Here is a 22,532-nt window from a genome sequence, read left to right on the forward strand (position 1 = left end):
ATCCCTGCTTCTCTATTTTAAGATATTTTTTCTTTTTGTTTCTGGCAGCTATTGGTTTTAATTTCTTTATGTGTGGTGTGCAATTCTATAAGCTGATACCTGAAACTTGCTTTACTGTCACTCATCTCAGTGAGACTGAGGTCTGCACTTATATTTGTGAAAATGCATCATTTTTATTGTGAGGTAATGGAGTTTAAGTACAGACTGACCTGAAAAGTGTGACTTCAGGTTGAATACAGTGGCTGTCCTCTGAGAAGGAGCAAGCAGAGCCATGTTTTGACTTCGTAAGGTTTGGTTTTCACAACATTTTTGGTGTAATATTCCTTTAAATGTTCTCTTTCTCTGCAAAGTTGCAGGAACCAGTTGAAACAAAGTCCTCTATAGATGCAGGCCACATAAAAGTGCCACACTCAAGCTGGCACAAATTGCACCTTGTGGTCAGTAATTCAGTGACCCTTGTTACGCCAATAATTGATTTTGGTGATAACACTTATCAATAACAGTGACGTCATTGTTATCTGTGGGCTCTGGCAAGTTCATTGAACAAAGTCTGTTAAATTGCTTTTGCTGTAAATGAGGTCCTGAGGTCTCCTTGCCAAATTCTCCTTATCCTGGACTGAACCCCAAGGACGTGCACGACAGTTATCACTGAGTAGGCTGGAGTAAACCTTAATTTTATGATGGCATGTTATCCTCTTTGTTGTATTTGTTATGCTATATATCAGGTTATGTCCTCTTTGTTTGATCCCTGCAGGGCTGTGTCTAGTGATGCATCAGTTCAGCAATTTGTATTGTATCTTTGAGGGGTAGCATTACAGGAAGAAGCAAAAACAGTTGAGATAGTTCCTGTCATGAATCATAAAAAACAGTTCAGTATCAGTATCAGGATTATAATGTTGTCTGAGGTTTCAGCTGCATCTTTAGTGCTGTGATTTCTCACCACTGATTTGACCAACCAAGCAACCAGCTAGGTAAACAACCACATAACAACACAAAACCTATATTTACAGCCCAGTTTATTTTGTTGCTTTTTTTTCTCCTCATGTTATGTTTTTTAATCATTTATTTGGAAAGGGCGTCCTAAGAATTTCTTTAACAATCAGAAGCGGGCCATAAGTCACAAAAGGTTGAGAGCCCCTGCACTAAAATGTATGTGCGTCTGGACCAGCTACCTTAACAAAGAACAGAGGAGCTCAGATTACAACACAAATAGAGAAAGCATGATATCATTTTCTTCACAGAACACCGCTATACCTTTACATAGAAATGAGTTATTTGCAGATATATTCATACTCTGAATGTCGTATATAGCTCCTTTGCTTTTAAAGAGTATTTGGACAAAGTTCTTGCACAGCAGTTTGTGACACTAAACACTGCATTTGACATGTTTATGCGGATTGTTAGACATACTTATATATAGAAAAATGTGTATACACTCAACAAAGTAAGGTTTTAAAAATGTATTCATTTGGTATTGGTACAAAAACTAGGATTCTATTTCTCACACTGCTGAAAAAAATAATACCCAGCTCTACAGGAAAACTATGTGGTAACATGTAGGTTTGTGGAACACAGTATGGAGACAGTTAGTGAATAGGTAGATTGAAATGATGAGGCAGCACTCAAGCAACTTTTACCAAAGTACTTCAGTGCTTTTATTTGCAATCTGCAATCTATTTTACATATTTTACAAGAGCATACATTATACCAAATGACAGACTCATTTACGTAAATGATTGTATAGATTGCACTGCATTCAAGAGAACTTAAACAGTCTGCTTGATAGATGACTTTTGCATCACTTGTAATGCACATTGTCTCCACACATGGCTCAGGGCCAGATGCAGCACTTGCAGCTGTCATCAAAGATAGATCCAGGTCCACAAGAGCTCACGTGGGTGATGCCACCAGCGCACATATAGAAACTGCTCTTGTCATCTGAGTTGGCGTACAGGCCGTCTGGTTTGCCATTGCAGAAGCCAGGTCCTGGGGCGTGGGTGGTGGTGGTGGTGGTAGTGGTTGGAGGGGAAGTGGTGGTAGCACCAGGTTTGGGGGTGGTGGTGGGGGGCAGTGGAGGCAGCTCTGAATGATAGGACAAGAAGAAGAGGTTTGAAGCAGAGAGATAAACATCCATTAATATTTGTCCATAATTTTACTCTGATTTTAATGAGACAGACAACACTGTATATTACTTTATTACTCCAAATTATTGAGAGGGTGGCTCATTCTCAAGACCTACAGTAAAGCTGGAAACACACTTGCGACGAGTGTCAAGTGCCGCCCCTAGCACCAATAGTAAGCATCACGCTGCAGCGCATCAAGAGACGACTACTCACAGTAATTACTACTTTTATTAAAGGATCTCTACTTCGATGGCATATCGATGAGGGCTGGTGCACAATGAGCCGCCGCCAGTTTGGGGTTGTACATAGGAAATAATAGGGGGGGCTGTTTGACATGCGGCATTTGGCACCGGTGGGTTTTGGCCCCAATAATGGTGTTACAAACAAAGAACCTTATTGAACATTCATGTTGGCAATTTGTTATATGACTGTAGTAGAGAGATACCTGGTTTCAAAGTTGTAAATCTGGAAATCCATCGGTAAAAAAAAAAAAAAAAAAAAAGTTTTTCTTCCTTTACCTCTGGAGGCACAGCCCGGAGTTTTTCGACTAACGGAAGTGCAGGGGCCTCACGCCCTTCACTTCCGGCGGTGCCCCCAGGGAATCGCCGTGTTGTTTACAAATACTTCGGGTAGAAAACCAGCAGAGTTTGGCTATATATCTCATTTTTCACGTCACTATATCACCGTGTAGACTAATCTGATGTTTTTTAAGTCTATAAACACAATGACTGAACAAACGTTACTATTTCTGTGTGCACATTTTAAAATAAACATGGTTATCGTAGATTAGCTGGGCTAACCGTTAGCTGTTAACGTTAGCCGTTAGCAGTGTCTGTAATAACCATAGACTGTGTAAAAATAAGGTAATAACTCAGTAAACGGTCCGTGAATAAAATATTTTTTCCAGCAGATATATTAGTTACAACATGAGTGAGCTAGCAAAGCAGTTTTGTGTTGCTATGTGTGGTATTTATTCAGTTTTGGGAAATCACAATGTCTAGAAAGCATCACTGGCTGCAGCTGACAGGGCCAGTTAGCAAAGCTAACATCAGGACGTCATCTGTTAAAAGCCTCCCATTGTCAGATACGACATGAAACTACTCCAGTTAGCTCAATCATGTTGTAACTCAGACATCCGCTGGAAAAAAATTTTTTTTCACATTGACGAGACGGTGTTTTGGGTGGAGCGGTCGCTATGGATGCGGAGCTTGCTGTTTCTGTAGGTACACATTTCCTGGGGACACCTGCACGTCTCGGCCGCGCCCCCTCCATTGTGATTGGTTAAAGCGCAGCATCGTTCAGACTCAAAGCCCCGCCCTCCCCCCCTCTCTAGTCGCTTTTCACACAGGGCTGCCGACAGATTATACAATGTAGATTGCAGAATCTGTCTTGAGAGATTACAAAGTTGGTAAGAAAAATACCTGATGCCAGTTTAAATTAGACTTAATTCATAAGAATATAAGATTCAACTTAGCAGGAATGTTTAATGTGCTAGGCAATGAGAGTTAGAGCAGATGGGATAATGGTAGGGGTAATAATTATCAATCACCAGACCACTAAAGATGGCAGACATTACTATCTATCTTGACCGTAGTCTAATAACATCTGCGTAAAAATGCATTGGATTTACCAATATTAAGAAGTTTGCGGAGATGAGCCAGCAGAGGGTGGCTGCCCTCTCCACAGAATCGTCCCGCAAAGTCATCCAAATCAAGGGCCCACACAAAGGCACCACCAAACATCTGCTCCTGCAGGTAGCGCACCTAATGGGGCAAAAATAAATTGGTGTAAATACTTAAGATAGGCTGTGAATGTGTTCAAAGTATAGAGCTGATGTGTCACCTACCTTGATCTCATAGCTCTCCCTTGTGTCAAATCCCACCCACTCATTGTTCTTGGTGGCATAGGGAACCATCTGGTCCTCAATCCACTGAAGGGTGGTGCCCTTCAGGAAGCCACAGATCTAAACCAAAGACATCATGATGTTTGTGTAATTTTGTACTTTGTATTTTCACACAGGCCATTAAATGCCAACATAATTACTGACACATACTGTACATTGTATTTTTTTCTTTTTCTTTTTTTCTTTTTTTGTACCTCATAGTAGGACCAGAATCCAGCTTCACGTGTGAATGGTCCGGCTGATGCAGGGCCACTAGCTGGAGCTCCAACGCCAGTGTTTGATGATGTCAGACGGAAGGTACGACCATAAGCAGCAAATCCCATCCTCAACTTCTCCACTGGGGCACCATTTTCTTTCCAGTATCTCATGGCAAAGTCCTACAAAAATTGATGGAAGAGGTGAAGTACAACTCTTTAAAATCGTACCCCCAATTCATTTTTCTTCAGTTCCCAATGTCCACTTACAGTATTAAAGTAGATGAGGTCACCAAAGTCCTGGGATCCACGGTACAGTGGGCTGTTGTGTCCAGTGAACTGCTCCCAAGTTCCATGGAAGTCGTAGGTCATCACATTGATGAAATCCAGTTCCCTGGAGATAGGGAAAAGTAGTCATTTCAATAAACTTTGTAGAACTCCCAGTTTTCTCTCTGAATTGGGTATTCATGACAGCACACTCACTTGGCAATCTCAGCAATCTCATATCCATTGTCAATTGTTCCCTTTCCAGCAGCCACTGCAGCAGTCAGCATGAGCTGAGGATTGCCGGTGGACTTGGCCTCAGCTGCGTAGGCTTGAACAAGTTCCTGCAAAAACAGACCAACGAAGAAGTAAGAAAGAAAGAAAGAAAGAAAGGAAGAAGTCAACATTGATATAAACCATTGACCAGTAGCTGTGAATTGCAGGTAGCAACCCAAGCAAGAGAAATCTGTACCAACCCTGCAGAGCAGAGTGAACCGCTGTTTGTCTTCTGGAGGACTCCCACGAGCACCAGGGTACTCCCAGTCCAGATCCAGACCATCAAATCCATGAGTCCTCAGGAATTTGATAGTAGACTGGATGAATTTCTGACGGTTGGCTGGAGAGGACACCATGATGGAGAACCTGCAAGGAACCTTAAGTTCTGTTATCATAACTTTAATGATCCAAAAACCTTCATAGTAAAGTGGGCTAACGGCCTTTTCCCTCAAGCAGCCCTTAGCTTTTGGTAAACAACTGTGTGCCGTTTGAAAGGCATATTTGATTGATATCTGGGATGATTTTGATTGGCAATGGTTTTTTTTTTCTTTAATACATTTTTAATTTTTACAGATGAGCTACATAGCTAGCAAACCACACCAGTGAACTATCTGTTGCTGATTTGTTCTAAATGTATACTAAAGTAGTGATACAAGAGGCTAAATGCTTTATGTTTAAGATAACATCAATTATAGCTTCTTACTGGACAGTCAGCTAGCAACCACAATACAAATACTATATGTTCATACAGGCCCCATTATGCCTGCATTGTGTCACAGTTAAGACTTAATTGGACTTTCAGAATGTTGCAAGAATGTAAGCATAAGAGCATTTGTAACATAACAACAAGCACTCTGTATTTGTGTTAAAACGTGATACATTGTGTTTATGGTTTAAAATGTTACTCACTGTTGTGAACCAAAGTTCCATCCACCAACAGCCAGCAGAGTCTTCAGATGAGGATTTCTGTAAACAGCACAGAGGGTTGGTTAAGACTTTCAAACATTTCCTCCAAACTTTGTTGAAGCTTGTTGCTGATAACAGGTTTGAGAACAATGTATCATTAAGGCTCAAGTGATGCATTTTTATTCTACAGTAAGGAGCATCGCTGGACTTGAGTCATTGTTTCCCCAAGCATTACGTTACTTCTTGTGCAAAGCACTGAACTTCTGCCAGCTGCAGAGGTACTGTAGCTTAGCCTGACCTGTGACCTCTCCTAGATGTGACACAAGGGTAACTCAACTGGGCCACTTACTTGGTCTTCAGGGCACTGAAAGACTTGTAGAGGACTTCATCATTCCACTCGTAGGTAACCAGCTCATTGTTATGGTTGATGATGGAGAAAGCGTAGATCAGGGTAGTGCACAGGAAGGGGTCCACATCTTGTGGCAGGTACTTCCCCTCACCAGGTCTGTACTGGGACCAGTTGGTGAAGTAACATTCCATCTTGGTGGCAGATCCTGTGTTGGAGTAAAGGAAAATTAAAGAAGCACTGATTACGGTACAAGTGAAAGTCCAAATCAAATAATAGTTGATCAGAAAGTGTTATGACTTACCCAGCTGGCATATCACCAGACATAAGCCTGAGGAATATAGAAAAGAAATGGTCAAAGAAATAAAAGCACATTCTATTTTCGAAAAAATATATTAAGTCAAGTCAGCTTTAGGCCTACTTTATTTATTAAGCCCAATATCACCAATTACACATTTGCCTTCCACAATCTGTTCAGCACATAACATCTGCTGTCCTTAGCCCCTCAATTCAGATAAAGGAAAAACTCCCCCAAAAAACTCTAACAGGAAAAAATGGAGAAAAAAAAAACCCTCAGGAAGAGCAACAGTGGAGGAATTCCTCTCACAAGACAGACACACAATAGCGGTCGTAAGTACAGAATAGACCAACATGACAAAATACAGACATCATGGTTAGTGTGTCAAGATTAATATACATAGCCTACAACACCACATGAAGATGGATACCTGCTAGAATTGTGAGCCTGGTCATCTTGAATTCACTTCTCACAACTTGACTGGATAACTATAAGACAAAAAGTGAAACAGCTACCATTCTCAATATAATTACAATAATAAATGATAACTTATAGTAATTATTCTTCCTTGTAAACTCACCTTGGGACTGGATGAGAAACAGCAGCAAAGATTGGCTTTTTATACAGTTGAAAAGAGGAAGTGTAGCAGCCTTTGATAAACTGAGGTAATAAATGTTATGATTATTAGGGACATATTTTGATATGATCCTGCAAAGTCTGAACCATAGGGTATGTAGACAATAATTTACTCAGTGCAGCACTTTGTGTACAGCATGTCCTCAACACATGAACTGGTTGTAATTTTGATCACTAAATAGATAACGCATTATTATTTTATTCATTAGCCTAAATGATCTTTCACTATGGATCATAGTCTTGATATTTACCTTCGTTGGAATAAGTGTGTTATTGTTACTGTTGTCATGATGACTTAATATTGCTTTTAAATCTTAATTAGTTACATTCAGTCAACTGAAAAACAATATTTGATCATGAAAAAACAATCTATTGTTGCTCTGTCATGTAAAACACACTCATTGGTTGGTTCCAGCCTCTTTTTTGGTTTTATATTATTGAAACTAATGCCTGCATACATGTGAGCACTTAAATCTATTCTCGCACTATTTAGACTGACTTCATACTTTAGATACAGAAGTAAGCAGTAGTTGGCAGTGAACTGTGACTTAGACTATGTTGATATTGCAAGCACATGTGGCCAAATTCCAATTTAGCGATAGCTGTGGCCTGAGGCATTATGTTTTTGGGTTTTCAGTCTGTCCCATTCTCGTGAGCATCATATCTCAGGGACGTTTTGGGGAATTTCTTAATTTTGGCACAGACGTCCACTTTAGGCCCTGACACACCATTTGTGAAAATGCAAAAAAGGGCGATTTCACTGCTTTTTTCCATTCAGACCACATTAGACCAGGTCCAGATCACAAACCACTATACTTAGAACTGTCAAATCTGGACTAGATTAACATGGAGACTCCGGAGACTCATTGAAACACAGTTTCAGATGTGAAACCTTTATTCTATTTGTGAAAATGGCAAAATGTATAGTATTGCCACAACCCAGCCTGAAATTTAAAGTTTAAAGTCGAAGAGGCTGACGTGAACAGGTTTTCCCACTTGCTGCTCATGATTGTGGTCAGTCTATCTATAGTAGTCTGTGATCTGGACCTGGTCTAATGTGGTCTGGATGGAAAAAAGCAGTGCAATCACCCTTTTTGCATTTTACTAAATTCAATTTACTATGGGGAGTATGGGGACATTACATGACCAGACATTATCAAGGAATGATTCTGTTGCAGTTTATCACTGTAATCGTGATCACTATGAATGGTTTCCACTGTATCAGCAATAGCTACTGATAGAGCTAGTGGACTGTAACCCCAATAAAAACAAACACCTATATAGCTCCAAAGGGCCATCTCTCCAACAATGCCCTACAAACTTTCCCAAACAGAAGCACATGGCTACTTATGTACTCGGACCTTCCTACAATGGATTTTTTAGAAATGAAACTTGCACTGCTTGGTCATTCATTTTTCCATTAAAGGAAGGAGAAAGATGGCGGTGTGTGTACATGCAGCAGCTCAGCACTCTGTGAAGCGGTTCTCTTTAAGAAGTATTCTGTTAGTGAACTTGTTATTGAGTGCCACGTATGCTTTTGTGAGCGTAAAATACAGCTGACACAAACTGATGGGCAATGGTTCGCAGCACAACAGCTGTGTTTTTGACCACCACAACATCCGGACGGAGATTGTGATGCCACCAGGTTTTCCGTGGATTCCTGTCCCAGCTGAAAGGTGGTGAAGGTGGTGCAGTAACAAGAAGCAGAAGCTGGGCTGTCAATCCACATTGCGACCTTTTTGTAGTATTTCCCATTTAAGTTAAGACTAGGCCCTTGTAGAGATAAAAGTCATTCGCAGAGCAACTTAGACCTTAAAAGAGCTCCAAAGGTGAAAAGCTGTTAGGAGCAGGGAGGAGGACTATTAAGAGGCAGAGAAAAAACTGGCAGTAACACTAAGAGAAACAGGAAATTTTCTCCAAACTCAAAATGAAATGCTACAGATTAGATCGTGTGTGGTTAGTCATGAAGGATACGTACACATCCTATTAAGCTATAAATAAAATGAGCACAACCCTAAGATATCTGGAAAACTTAAAAAATGCAACAGTGCAGCAGAAACAACTTAGGGTCTGTCTCAACCTTTCATTAATAGAGTGATCACACTAACAATAACACTTTCCCGGTCAGCAGCTCATTTCATTTCCACTAGGTATCCACACCTTGCAGGCTCACAAAGGGTGTGTCTGTGACAACCAATCACATCTGTTAAAAGAATGCATCACACCTAGCAAGGGGGTTAACCACATATCCTCACTATGGTAAACGTTTCTGTCCTTTCCTTCCTCAGGGTTGCTCTGAGAACTTTCCTAAATCACTCCTAAGCTAGGACTCCTTACTAAAAACTTTAGGCTACGTTAGGAGCTCTCTGAGAGTATTTTCAGAATGTTTGTGAATACAGCCTCTGGAGTATTTAACTGTAAAATGTTGCTCCTTCTACTTAATGAGGGAATACATGGCTGTCATGATTACTGCTGTTTAGCATCCCCTCTCCAACACCTGGACCAGTCAGACTACATCCCTCTGTTTTTATATCCAGCATACACACCGCTCACCAGCTTGGTAAAACCAGTTGCTAGAGTGATACGAGTGTGGCCGGAGCATGCATCTGAACAGCCTCAGGACTGTTTTGAACACACTGACTGGTCCATATTCAAGGATGATGACATCAACACCTACACTTACGCTTCCCCCGTGCTCTTTTATATAAGAAGCTGTGCGGACATTATCGCCACCACAAAGAAAATCCATGTCTTTCCCAACACCAAACCATAGATGACCAAAGATGTCCAACTTCTACTAAAGGCCCGCAACATGGCTTTCAGGTCTGACGACACACAACAGTACAATGTTGCCAGGACAGAATTGAAGGTGGCCTACAGGAGGAGGATTGAGGGCCACTTTGACAGCTCAGACCCACAACGTGCATGGCAAGGGATACGGCACATCACAAACCAAAACAATAACATCAACCTGCCTACCAGCAACATTGCTGCACTGGCTGAGGAGCTCAACCTCTTCTTCGGCTGCAATGAGGGGGAGACGGTAGAGACTTTTAGGGCCCCGGCACCAGCTGTGAACAACCAGGCACTCATCTTGCAGACTGCTGAGGTACAACACAAACTTGGTAATATCCTGGGAAGGGTCCTCATAGACTGTGCCGTGGAGCTGGCTGAGGTTTTCACAGACATCTTGATTACATCGCTGTCACAGTGCTCTGTCCCCACCTGCCTAAAAACATAATAGTGCCACTTCCCAAACAGACTGCAATAACGGGCCTCAATGACTACAGGCCCGTGACATTAACACCCATAATTATGAAGTGCCTGGAGAGACTGGTGCTAAAATACATCAAGGTTGCTCTCCCACCACTCTGTCTCCCCATCAATATGCATACAGAACCAACAGATCAACAGATGATGCCATCTCCACTGCCCTACAGACTGTACTGCTCCAAAAGCCAGGTGCAAGGTAAGGCTTATTTGTGGGCTACAGTGGTGGGCCTGATCAACAGAGGAGACAAGACATCTTACAGGGAGGAGATTCTGAGGCTAACAGAACTGAACTGCAATGAAAAGACCTGTTTTGCAAATGTGATGTCTTTTTGTTGTTGTTTCAACATGCATGTTGTGTGGTTGCATGTAAAGCATTTCAGGGCAGAGATTCATTCACACTGATGTGAGATATAGGTCACTTCAATCATGACTGTGAACAGTCTAGACAAAAAGACAAAAGACTGGATGTGGGGGAAATATCAGAACCGAGAATTTAGCCCTGTTATGTGAAAAGAGCCTTAGTCTTCCAGCCAACTAAGGCTTGCCTGGCCCGCTCTTGTTCTGATTCAGTACAATTACTGTGAAAAACAATTTCTGCTCGTGTCCTTCAGCCGTTTGCAAGAAAGACCTCTCTATCTCAAAAGTCCCAGGCTGATATCAGCCCCAAAATGTTCCTGGTGCTAACATGTAGGTTTGTGGAACGAAGTATGGAGAAAGTAAATGAATAGGTAGATTGAAATGATGAGGCAGCACTCAGCAACTTGTACCAAAGTACTTCAATGCTTTTGTTTGCAATCTGCAACTATATTACATATTTCACAAGGGCATAAATTGTATCTATACAGGATTAACAATAGACTCATTTAGGTAAATGACTGCATAGCTTACACTGCATATAAGAGAACTTGAACAGTCTGTTAAATAGTTGACTTTTGCATCAGTTGTCATACACATTGGCTCCACACATGGCTCAGGGCCAGACGCAGCACTTGCAGCTGTCATCAAAGATAGATCCAGTTCCGCAATAGCTCACGTGGGTGATGCCACCAGCGCACATGTAGAAGCTGTTCTTGTCATCTGGGTTGGCATATATGCCGTCAGGTTTGCCATTGCAGAAGCCAGATCCTGGGGCGTGGGTGGTTGTAGTGGTAGTGATAGTAGTGGTTGGAGGGGAGGTGGTGGTAGCACCAGGTTCGGGAGTGGTGGTGGTGGTTGGAGGGGAGGTGGTAGGGGGTACTATGGGTATGTCTCAATGGTAAAAAGAAAATAACATCCATTAATGTTTGTCTATAACTTGACTATGATTTTAATGAGACAGACAGCACTGTACATTATTTTATTACTCAAATAAACTAAAATAAATAAAGATCAGGGGTTTGATCCCTGGCTCCTCCAGTCTGCAACTTGAAGTATACTTGAGCAAGATACTGAACCCCAAATTGCCCTTGATGGCTGTTCATCTGTGTGTGAGTGTGTTGAAAACTGAGAAGCAGGTGGCACCTTGTATGGTAGCCTCAGCCACCAGTGTGTGTGAATGTGTGTGTGAATGGGTCAATCAATCAATCAATCAATCAATCAATCAATCAATCAATCAATCAATTTTATTTATAAAGCCCAATATCACAAATCACAATTTGCCTCACAGGGCTTTACAGCATACAACATCCCTCTGTCCTTAGGACCCTCACAGCGGATAAGGGAAAACTCCCCAAAAAAAACCCTTTAACGGGGAAAAAAAACGGTAGAAACCTCAGGAAGAGCAACTGAGGAGGGATCCCTCTTCCAGGACGGACAGACGTGAATGTGAATGTGTGGTGTAAAACATGCTTTGAGTAGCTGGAAGATTTAAAAGGCGCTATTCAAGTGCAGGTCCATTTACCATCCATTTACCACTGAGAGGTTGGCTCATTCTCAAGGCTTAAAGTAAGAGATGGTATAACAATCAAAGTACATGTTAGAACATGCAGGCTGGCAATTTCTCTATATGACTGTAGTAGAGAGATACCTGGTGCGCAAGTTAGCAACAATAACAATACCTGATGCCAACTGAGATAAGACTTAAATTATAAGAATATATATTTAATTCATCAGGAATGTTTGATGTAAAAGCCACAGCGAATTGGTCAAGACAAGGTAATAGTTGGGATAATAATTATCAATCACCAGACCAATAAAGATGGCAGACATTACGATGTGTCTTGACCATAGTCCAACAACATTTTACCAATTTCAAGAAGTTTGTTGAGATGAGCCAGCAAAGGGTGGCCGCCCTTTCCACAGAATTGTCCTGCAAAGTCGTCCAAATCAAGGGCCCACACAAAGGCACCACCAAACTTCTGTTTCTTCAGGTAGTTTACCTATTGGGGCAAATAATTTGAAATTTTCAATTTTAGATTTGGGTGCAGGCTTCAGATGAAAATGCTTAGTAGTTTTTGCCACATTGTAGGCAAGTGAAGTTTTCGTAAAGTTTTAATTGACAACAGCTCAAAACATTTTACTTGATAAAAAGTAATGATGTTTTTGTCAAATAATGTTTTTCTCTTTAAATTAACTAGGATTTGTACCCAGGTTCACTGTAAACTCTGAGTTATCAATCTCATACCATTCATACGCCATTAGAAGATGCAAGCCCGGCCATCATAGGCTTCCTAGGTTAGTTTAAAACATTTTTCTTATAAGTTTCCCAAAATAATTTACTATTCTGTTCTCCTCTCATCTCATTTTGAATGTCCAGTAGTCCAGCAGTAACATTTTCATCCAATCTTGTCTCATCAACAAACATGAAACATAAATTTTGTCATGGGTATTGTTATCTTTTTTTTATTTTTAGCCTGTCAATGTCTTGTCTTCATCATGGCAAAAAAAAGGTTGTTGATGAATGTTTTTCATCATAGTTTTTGTTTTTGTTGTTATTGTTGTTTTGTTGTTGTTGTTTGTTTAAATTAACACTGCCACCTACCTTGATCTCATAGCTCTCCCTGGTGTCAAATCCCACCCACTCACTGTTCTTGGTGGCATAGGGAACCATCTGGTCTTCAATCCACTGAATGGTGGTGCCCTTCAGGAAGCCACAGATCTAGACAATGGACATCATGATGTTTGTATAGTTTACAATAAGTTTCTTTTTCTTTTCACACAGGCCATTAAATGCCAATGTCACTGACATGTACTTTACATTGCATCCTTATGGTTTTTTTTTCTATTGGGATTTTTTTGTTGCCTTGGTCTTATCTAAACTGTACCTCATAGTAGGACCAGAATCCAGCTTCACGTGTGAATGGTCCGGCTGATGCAGGGCCACTAGCTGGAGCTCCAACGCCAGTGTTTGATGATGTCAGACGGAAGGTACAGTACGACCATAAGCAGCAAATCCCATCCTTAGCTCCACTGGGGTGCCATTTTCTTTCCAGTATCTCATGGCAAAGTCCTACAAAAATTGATGGAAGAGGTGAAGTACAACTCTTTAAAATCGTACCCCCAATTCATTTTTCTTCAGTTCCCAATGTCCACTTACAGTATTAAAGTAGATGAGGTCACCAAAGTCCTGGGATCCACGGTACAGTGGGCTGTTGTGTCCAGTGAACTGCTCCCAAGTCCCATGGAAGTCATAGGTCATCACGTTGATGAAATCTAATTCCCTGGATATATGGGAAAAAATAGCTATTGCAAAAAAACTTTGTAGAACTCCCAGTTTTCTTTCTCAAGAGATATTTATGACAGCACACTCACTTGGCAATCTCAGCAATCTCATATCCATTGTCAATTGTTCCCTTTCCAGCAGACACTGCAGCAGTCAGCATGAGCTGAGGATTGCCTGTGGCCTTGGCCTCAGCTGCGTAGGCTTGAACAAGTTCCTGCAAATTCAAACCAAAGAGGAAGTAAGAAAGAAATCAACATTAATGTAAACCATTGACCAGTAGCTGTGAATTGCAGCTCGGAAATCAAGCAAGAGAAATCTGTACCAACCCTGCAGAGCAGAGTGAACCGCTGTTTGTCTTCTGGAGGACTTCCACGAGCACCAGGGTACTCCCAGTCCAGATCCAGACCATCAAATCCATGAGTCCTCAGGAATTTGATAGTAGACTGGATGAATTTCTGACAGTTGGATGGAGAGGACACCATGATGGAGAACCTGCAGGACAGATTGAGCTCTGTTATCATACAGAATGATTTGAAAAAAAATTCAATAAAGTAGGCTAGCAGCCTTTGCGCTCAAGCAGCCCTTAGCTTTTGGAAAACAGGCAGGCATATTTGATTAATAATTTGGGATGATTTTGGATGGGAATGTGTTTTATCATTGATACATTTTTAATTTTTACAGATGAGCTACATAGCTAGCAAACCACACCAGTGAACTATCTGTTGCTGATTTGTTCTAAACATACAGTTAGGTAGTAATACAAGTGGCTAGTGACAGTTAAGACTTAATTGGACTTTCAGAATGTTGCAAGAATGTAGACATTAGAGCATTTATAACAAAACATGTGATAAAGTGTGTTTATGGTTTAAAATGTTACTCACTGTTGTGAACCAAAGTTCCATCCACCAACAGCCAGCAGAGTTTTCAGTCGAGAATTTCTGTAAACAGCACAGAGGGTTGGTTAAGACTTTCAAACATTTCCTAAATTTCCTAAATTTCCAAACTTTGTTCAAATTAGTAATTGCTTGTAACCGGTCACTAGAACAATGTATCATTAAAGTTAATGTGGTGCATAAACATTTTACAGTAGAGAGTATCTCTGAGCTTGAGTCATTGTTTCAGCAAGCATAACCCTACTGAAGGCTTCTTGAGCAAGACACTGAACATCTACCAGCTGCAGAGGTACTGTAGCTTGTGGCCACTTACTTGGTCTTCAGGGCATTGAAAGACTTGTAGAGGACTTCATCATTCCACTCGTAGGTAACTAGCTCGTTGTTATGGTTGATGATGGAGAAAGCGTAGATCAGGGTAGTGCACAGGAAGGGGTCGACATCTTGCGGCATATACTTCCCCTCACCAGGTCTGTACTGGGACCAGTTGGTGAAGTAACATACCATCTTGGTGGCAGATCCTGTGTTGGAGTAAAGGAAAATTAAAGAAGCACTGATTACAGTACAAGTGAAAATCCAAATCAAACAGTTGATCACAAAGTGTTATGACTTACCCAGCTGGCATATCATCAGACATAAGCCTGAGGAATATAGAAAAGAAATGGTCAGAGAAATACAAGCACATTCTATTTTTAAAAAATATATTAAGACAACCTAATTCTACTTATATAGCCCAATATGACCAATCATACATTTGCCTTAAGGGGTTTCACATTCTGTAAAGAATGGACATTCAGGATGGCAGAATTACAGATATTATAGTCTGTTAATGAAGAGTAACATATACATGCAGCATCGAATGAAGATAAATACCTGCTAGAATTGTGAGCCTGGGCATCTTGAATTCACTTCTCACAATTTCACAAAATTACTATAAGACAAAAAAATGAAACAGGGTCTGTGAATGAAGCAACAATAGAAATCTACCATACTTAAGATAATTACAATAATAAATGATAAATTTGAGGAGTTGTTCGCTCTTGTAAACTCACTCTGGGACTGGATGAGAGACCCAAACAACGACAGCAAAGGCTGGCCTTTTAAACAGTTGATTGTGCACAGAGAAAGGAGGAGGTGTAGCAGCCTTTGATAAATTCAAGTAATAAAGTTATGATTATTAGGGATATGTTTTGATATGATCCTAAAGCACTGGATGTGTAGACAATCATTTACTCAGTGCACTTTGTCTACAGGATGTACTTAACACATGAACTTTTTGTAGTTTAGGGTTACAAAACAGATAACACATTATTTTATTATTTAACAGCCAAAGTGACCTTACTGTGGATCCCTGTCTTGATATATGACTTTGTTTGGATAAGGGTTGTCATGGTGACTTGACTAGAAGTTAAAATATCACTTTTAAATAGATAAATTACATTCAATCAACTGAAAAATATTTTATCATTACACTGAAAAAATTAATAGTCTATTTATGCCGTAAAACCCACAATTTAGCTGGTTCCTTTTTGTCCTTTTTTGGTTCCATATTATTGAAATTAAATACCTGGTACTGATTTTCACTGTTGCTCTGTCATGAAGTGTGATTTGATAACATCACTCTGTGCCACATGGTAGTCACAATCTTACATATTTGAACTGTTGATTTTGACTGGCAATCACATAAATATCCCTTAAAACATTGACTGGTTACCATAATTGAGGCATGCTATTTGAAAGAAATGGTGACACAACCAACTAAATTAAGCACTAACATCAAGGGTATCAACACATCATCTTGTATCAATCACATTTATTTGAGTGAAAATGATTTTTATACTAAGGCTGTATCAGTCCCTGTAGGTTTTTGTGATCACAATGTAGTGGCTATTGCAAGGACAAGTAAAGTACCCAAAGCCACACCAAGAGTTGTGTACAAAAGGTCCTATACAAGGATGTCAGTAACATATGTTGGTCAAACATTGCCAATGAAAAAGAACCTGATGGATGACTAGAACTGTTTCCTAAAAAGTTTAAACCAGTCGTGAATAAACATGTAATTTAGGTTGAGGAGTTGTAGAGTGCCATGGGTTGATAAGGAATTAAGGGGCTCTATGGCTCAGAGGAATAAGGGAAACAGCACAAAAAAGTGGTTAACTGATGACAAACTTACAGTATACTGAGAAATTGTGTCATAAAACTCAATTAAACAATATTAGTGGAAGACACGCCTCTCCACAACCTACATTTATTGAGTACAAAGGTACCTTGATCACAAAACCAAAAGAAATTGCAAATTACTTGAATGACTACTTCAGGACGAAAGTATATCAATTAAGGGAACAATTATCACAGACAATAGCTTATGCATTTTTAACATAAAAAAATATGAGGGATAAACCCTGCAATTTTGAGTTCAGTGAATTAAAAGTGGAAACAGTTCATAAATTGATAAAGTTCACATGTAATGCCAAACAACCAGGGATTGATAATATAGATGATAAAGTGATTTGAATGTCTGTAGACTACACTGCATGAGCAATTTGTCAGGTACTAAATACTAGCCTGAAACAGTCTTTCCACAGGCTTGGAGAAAGCAAAAGTTATTCCCATTGCCAAAAGGTAGGAAAATATAATTTAGTGACCCTAACAGTAGTCACATAAGGTTGTCACCAGCACTATGTAAGAGCTTTAAGAAGGAAGCATTTGATTAAATGCAAGAATACCTCTCAGTAAATAATCTGATGACAAACTCCTGCTTACTGAAAGGGACATTCTACATGCACAGTTCTAGTGCAAATGACAAATGACTGGACAACAAATTGACCACAAACTTCTACTTGAAAAGCTTGAGTGCTACACATTTAAACCATCTGCAGCTGCCTGGATGGAAAGCTGTCCAATAAATAGATCACAGAGCGTCTTCTTTAGTGGAAATTATTCAGATAGTGTGTCTATAGAATGCTGAGATCTGTAAGAGGGCTACCTAGGCCTACTTTTGTATAACATTTCTACTAACAATTTACCTCTCGTAATATAAAAAGGCAAAAATTAATCATGTATGCAGATGACACAACAGTATATGCTTCAGCAACAGCACCTGCTGATCTGAATGCCATCTAGAACGGAGAGGAAAACTTGTTGAAAATGGGTCCTTAAGAAACTAATTGGTACTTTTCACATCAAAATCAAAAAGCATAGAATTTGGTTCAAACCATTCTCTAAAGCAGGAGCCAGAGCTTACACTCTTTATAAATAATAAACCCATTGGGCAAGTAAAGAAAAATAAGCCACTGGGCATCATCCATGTCAACAAATTGTCCTGGGCAAAACACATCAACACTATTGTCAAAAGAATGGGTAGGCCATTAACATGTTTTAAGACAATGCACAGAATTCTTTACACCCGATTTAACTAAACTCTTATTCTTTTGCAGCTTGATTATTGCCAGATAAACTATCTTTGGGAAAGTTATCTATTTTTTTTTTTACATATTAATACTGTGTACATGAATACATACACATATACCATATCATGTTAACGGAATTCTCTAATATGTGTCTTACGTTTTCCATTTGTGCTAACAGTTATTTTTGATGTACGTTTTCGAATGTGTGACTTTAGCTTGACTATAATTTTTAATTTATGTTTTTATAGATAGACCCCAGGAAGATCAGCAGTGCTTTGGGACACAACTAATGGGGATTCTAACAAATAAACAAACAAATAAATATAGGTCATGTTTTTATACCGATTCATTCACAATTTTATCAATATACATTTAAAAAGTGAAACAGTGAGTGTAAGTGAGAATTTTACCATCAAAACTCTATGAACTTTTTCCAAAGATAATTTTGGCATTTTACCATCATTGTGTAGTTTACAGGGAAGAAAGAGATGCACTCAGGAAACATGGGATGAGAGAGGGAGAATGCATTCAACAGTGAGTCCTGACAGGAATCAAACCAGGGGTGTGTGTGTGTGTGTGTGTGTGTGTGTGTTTACATCATGTGCAAGAAGGCATAAGCCTGTTTACCTTGGAGGTTGGTTGCTTTTTTGTCCAAATATGTGCTTTGATTTTGATGACTGTTTTTATTTCCAATTATCACTCACACACACAGTTTTCTTGTGCCCTATTTTAATGGGACTTAACTGTAAACATTGGGTAACTGAGTGTGCATGCCTGTGCGTGTTTGTACCTTTTTAAGCACTCTATACACAAGTTTACGCGCCCTGACCCCGGGCGCCGCCATATTGGTTTTTCCCTGGCAGAGCGTGCATTGTACTTCCAGTCAAAAAATTAGCTCGTACTAGGCGCGGTGTGGCGGATAGCTCTCAAGATCATCATTATTGACATTATTATTAACACTGATAAGCAACATCGGGCTTTCACTGCACTACATCCTGCTCTCACTACACACACTTCATAATGACATACATATTAGTGTGATGATGATGATTAGTGTGATGATGTGTACAATGTATATTAGGGCCTAACACACATCATCATCACACTAGCTAACACAAACATGTTCAGACCTCATCCCAAACAAACATTAGGCTAAACTACATTAGCCATGTCGTTCAGACCCCATCCCAAACACTTGGAAACTAGTTAGCCACGTCGTGCAGACCTCATCCCAAACAAACACTTGGCTAAACTAGTTAGCCATGTTGTTCATTAGTTTCCTCATAGTCATACTAATCAATAACGGGTCGGCGCTGTCAATAACTACAATTTAGAAATAACGTTAGCTAGCTAACTTACCTTCCATAGGATCGTGGCTGCATGGCTACACCATCGCCCAGGTCCAGCTACACAGCTGCAGCCTGCAGTCTCCACGTCTCCAGTCTCCGTTACCACCACCCACGCATTGTGCCAGGAATCACTGAGACATTGGCTGGGTTCAACATTTGTGTTCAGATAAGCTGGCATGTATATGAGCACACAACCAACTTTGTTGGTGTGTAGATACTGATAGGCTTCCGAGCTTTTGAGATTCTCCATTGCGTTGCCGTCTACCGCCATTGAGTCCACGAAGTACGTACAAATTTTACTATATGTGACACTTGGCCATTTTGACATTATCCTCCCAGGTATTTACAGTATTCGGGTGAGGGATAGTCACAGCACCTTTGCCAAAGGCTTTGGTAAGAGAAGTAAAGGAATGTTCCCATTTAAGTTCCATTGGTATCAAGTGGCAGCCACTGTTCCCTCTAAGCTGTTTTACTGCGCAATTGTGCACTGCTCCCCACCTCTTTGCGCAGATGACAAAAAAGTTGCGCGCTCAAATATCCCCGACCAGTTTTTACTGTTTTTATTTTTATTTTTTTTCTCATATGCGCTGTCCTGTTACTTGAACAGTAAATACGCACTCCACTGTGGGCATTTGTCTGTGCAATGAGTGACAGATGACAGTGAACTGTCAGTCAGTGATGATTAAAAAAACATGCCCACCAGGCGCTGCCCAGCCAATACCTGCAACGGTTGTTTAGCTTGACAGCCAATCAATGGCATTATGTTGGGTATTCGCTGCTGTCGTATTTGTTGTTAGCCGTTAGCCATAGCATCGTAGCTATGGCTAAATGTGTGGGCTGTGGCGCTTCGTCCTCCACCTCTGGAAATCTTAAGAAAAAATGTGTGTCGTTTAAGGTGGAGTGGCTGTCGGAGTACATACAAACAGACGAGCAAACGCCACCGGTGAAACTCTGCAATATTTTTTCTTTTTCAAGAGAGAATGGAGTTGTTTGCGAGACGTGCAAGACGTGAAGCAAAAGTACAAGGTGAGTTTACATACACACACACGCACACACACACACACACACACACACACACACACAGAATATGTGGTAACACTTCATAAGTCAGCCCGCGTTTTAGAGTGTACCTCTTGCCCACTTTCCCAGGAGTTACCGTATAACTCCCGGGAACTTACATTTACTTTCCCGGGAGTTAGAGCATAATTCCTCCCGGTCACTTACCACATACTTTCCAGGGAGTTAGTGTATAACGACGCGGTCACTTACCACATACTTCCCCGGGAGTTAGAGTATCCCTCGCGGTCATTTACCACATACTTCCCCGGGAGTTAGAGTATCCCTCGCGGTCACTTACCACATACTTTCCCGGGAGAGTATAACTCGTCACCTATGTAATTTCCCGAAATTTATGGTTTAATTTCCATGAATCTGTATATGTATGAAGTGCAATAAAAACAAATGCTTTTGCCCTTTGCTCATGGCAGTTGATTCAGTCACTTTTATGTAGCCTGTGTCATCAGGCAATTTCACCCACATTCCAGGGTTTTAATATTTATGTTTTGTTTACATTTCATTGAATGAGTTTGAATAGAAAGTGCAGTATACTTTCTCTGTACGTAGAGTTTATTTCTTACAATATTCCCGTATCATCCCTCAGTTGTCTTCAAGTTGCTTGAATGTTTGTCAATCACAGTCACTCTGCTTAGACCAGCTGTCATTGGTCAAAGAGGGAGGTGCACGCTTCCCATTGGTTAAAGGTAGAAAGTCCCACCTCTCAGCGAGGAGCTTGTACTCATAGGCCCAGGAATGACACGAGCAGACGACAAAGAGAAACGAGTGAAATTACACAATGTCTATGTTGAGAAATGTTGATGTAAACACAAAGCTAACACTCCTAGATACTCGCAGGAGACGTGAGGGAGGAACCGAGGACCTGTGTGATGGGAGTTTTACCGCGTTTTTCAACGTCTTGGTGAGTTAATGCTAACACACCTTGCGATGTTAGCTCGTGCTGCAGATGATATCGGCGCCCGCCGCCGTGTAAAGTGTGTGCTTCCCTCTATACCACACTAACTTGGCGTTGCGACCTACTCGTAACTGTAAATTGCTACAGTTGTTTTTTTCGTCAAGGTCGTTGCCGTTTGTATTTGTGTTAGTAGTGTACTGTATACATTTGCACCATTACAGTTGGTTATGGATGTTATTAACGATGAATAGTCAAGCGTAATACAGTGTGTGTACTGGTGTAGCCCACAGTTTCGAAATATGTGTGTTAATAGCATACATGATTTTGTTATTCATAGTTAAGTTGAAAAATGTTAAACAAATGGTTAAAAACATTAACTTTGTAGTTCAAAAGGAAATACGTAGTATTTGCAATTGATTAATAAGCTTAATGATCACAAGTTAAAGGCTAATAATTCATGATGTGAAATGTAAAGACAGGACAAAGTATTCCATGCTGAGAAAAACTGTACAGTTAAAAGTTATTCATCTGCTTACTTTGTGTTACTGTGATGTATTTATGTGATATTGATTATGGCCATAAAACAATTGAAGTTGATGGTGCAAAATAGTAATAGCTCTGTTTCTACACAGGTGAGGTTTTTCAGATCCTATGGAAAATTACGTGTGGATTTGAGATTCTACCTGACAAGAGAGATGGCAAGCCACCCATGAACCTGATCTCTGCCTTGACCCAAGGAGTTGGATCAAGATCACCTATTATCCACAGGAGCCCATCCATTCTTCTATCTCCATCACTTGAGCGTCACACTGTGTGGTAGTACTATCACAACGACCTTTTCTACTTGACTTGTGACTTAAAAAGTGCATTTGTCACAATAAAGGATTAAAACTAAACTGAACAGTTTATAACAGAAGGAACAAAACTGAACTTGAATAAGACAACCAGTGGAACTCTGTTATTTTTTGTCAGGGACACTTTGATTCGTCTTTGTATTACTTTCTGGTAATATTGTTACCTTGTGAAGCATTGAACTAACTGTTTTTAAAGGGTTA

The 22,532-nt window shown here is 40.3% G+C and overlaps 1 protein-coding gene and 1 pseudogene across 4 annotated transcripts in view; both read right to left on the reverse strand.

The window, feature by feature from the left end:
• Nucleotides 1-1,708: 1,708 nt before the first annotated feature.
• The window catches only part of LOC126386374 (acidic mammalian chitinase-like), a 58,349-nt gene continuing 37,525 nt past the window's right edge, over nt 1,709-22,532 (reverse strand). Inside the window, exons 1-12 of one of the 4 annotated variants that reach the window (XM_050038668.1) lie at nt 6,891-6,900; nt 6,741-6,798; nt 6,317-6,343; nt 6,016-6,220; nt 5,670-5,726; nt 4,961-5,126; nt 4,704-4,828; nt 4,491-4,614; nt 4,221-4,403; nt 3,970-4,086; nt 3,754-3,886; nt 1,713-2,082 (exon numbers count right to left, since the gene is read on the reverse strand). In XM_050038668.1, coding sequence (XP_049894625.1) covers nt 1,832-2,082; nt 3,754-3,886; nt 3,970-4,086; nt 4,221-4,403; nt 4,491-4,614; nt 4,704-4,828; nt 4,961-5,126; nt 5,670-5,726; nt 6,016-6,220; nt 6,317-6,343; nt 6,741-6,765 — 1,413 coding nt within the window. In that variant the 5' untranslated portion in view covers nt 6,766-6,798; nt 6,891-6,900 and the 3' untranslated portion in view covers nt 1,713-1,831. Of the gene's footprint in view, nt 2,083-3,753; nt 3,887-3,969; nt 4,087-4,220; nt 4,404-4,490; nt 4,615-4,703; nt 4,829-4,960; nt 5,127-5,669; nt 5,727-6,015; nt 6,221-6,316; nt 6,344-6,740; nt 6,799-6,890; nt 6,901-15,065; nt 15,194-22,532 lie in introns of those variants that run through there. The other 3 variants (XM_050038670.1, XM_050038671.1, XM_050038673.1) reach the window with 3 other exon arrangements.
• LOC126386375 (acidic mammalian chitinase-like) overlaps nt 11,190-22,532 on the reverse strand; it is a 23,364-nt pseudogene continuing 12,021 nt past the window's right edge.

The sequence above is a fragment of the Epinephelus moara genome, chromosome 24 (assembly GCF_006386435.1).
Source record: "Epinephelus moara isolate mb chromosome 24, YSFRI_EMoa_1.0, whole genome shotgun sequence".
NCBI lineage: Eukaryota > Metazoa > Chordata > Actinopteri > Perciformes > Serranidae > Epinephelus > Epinephelus moara.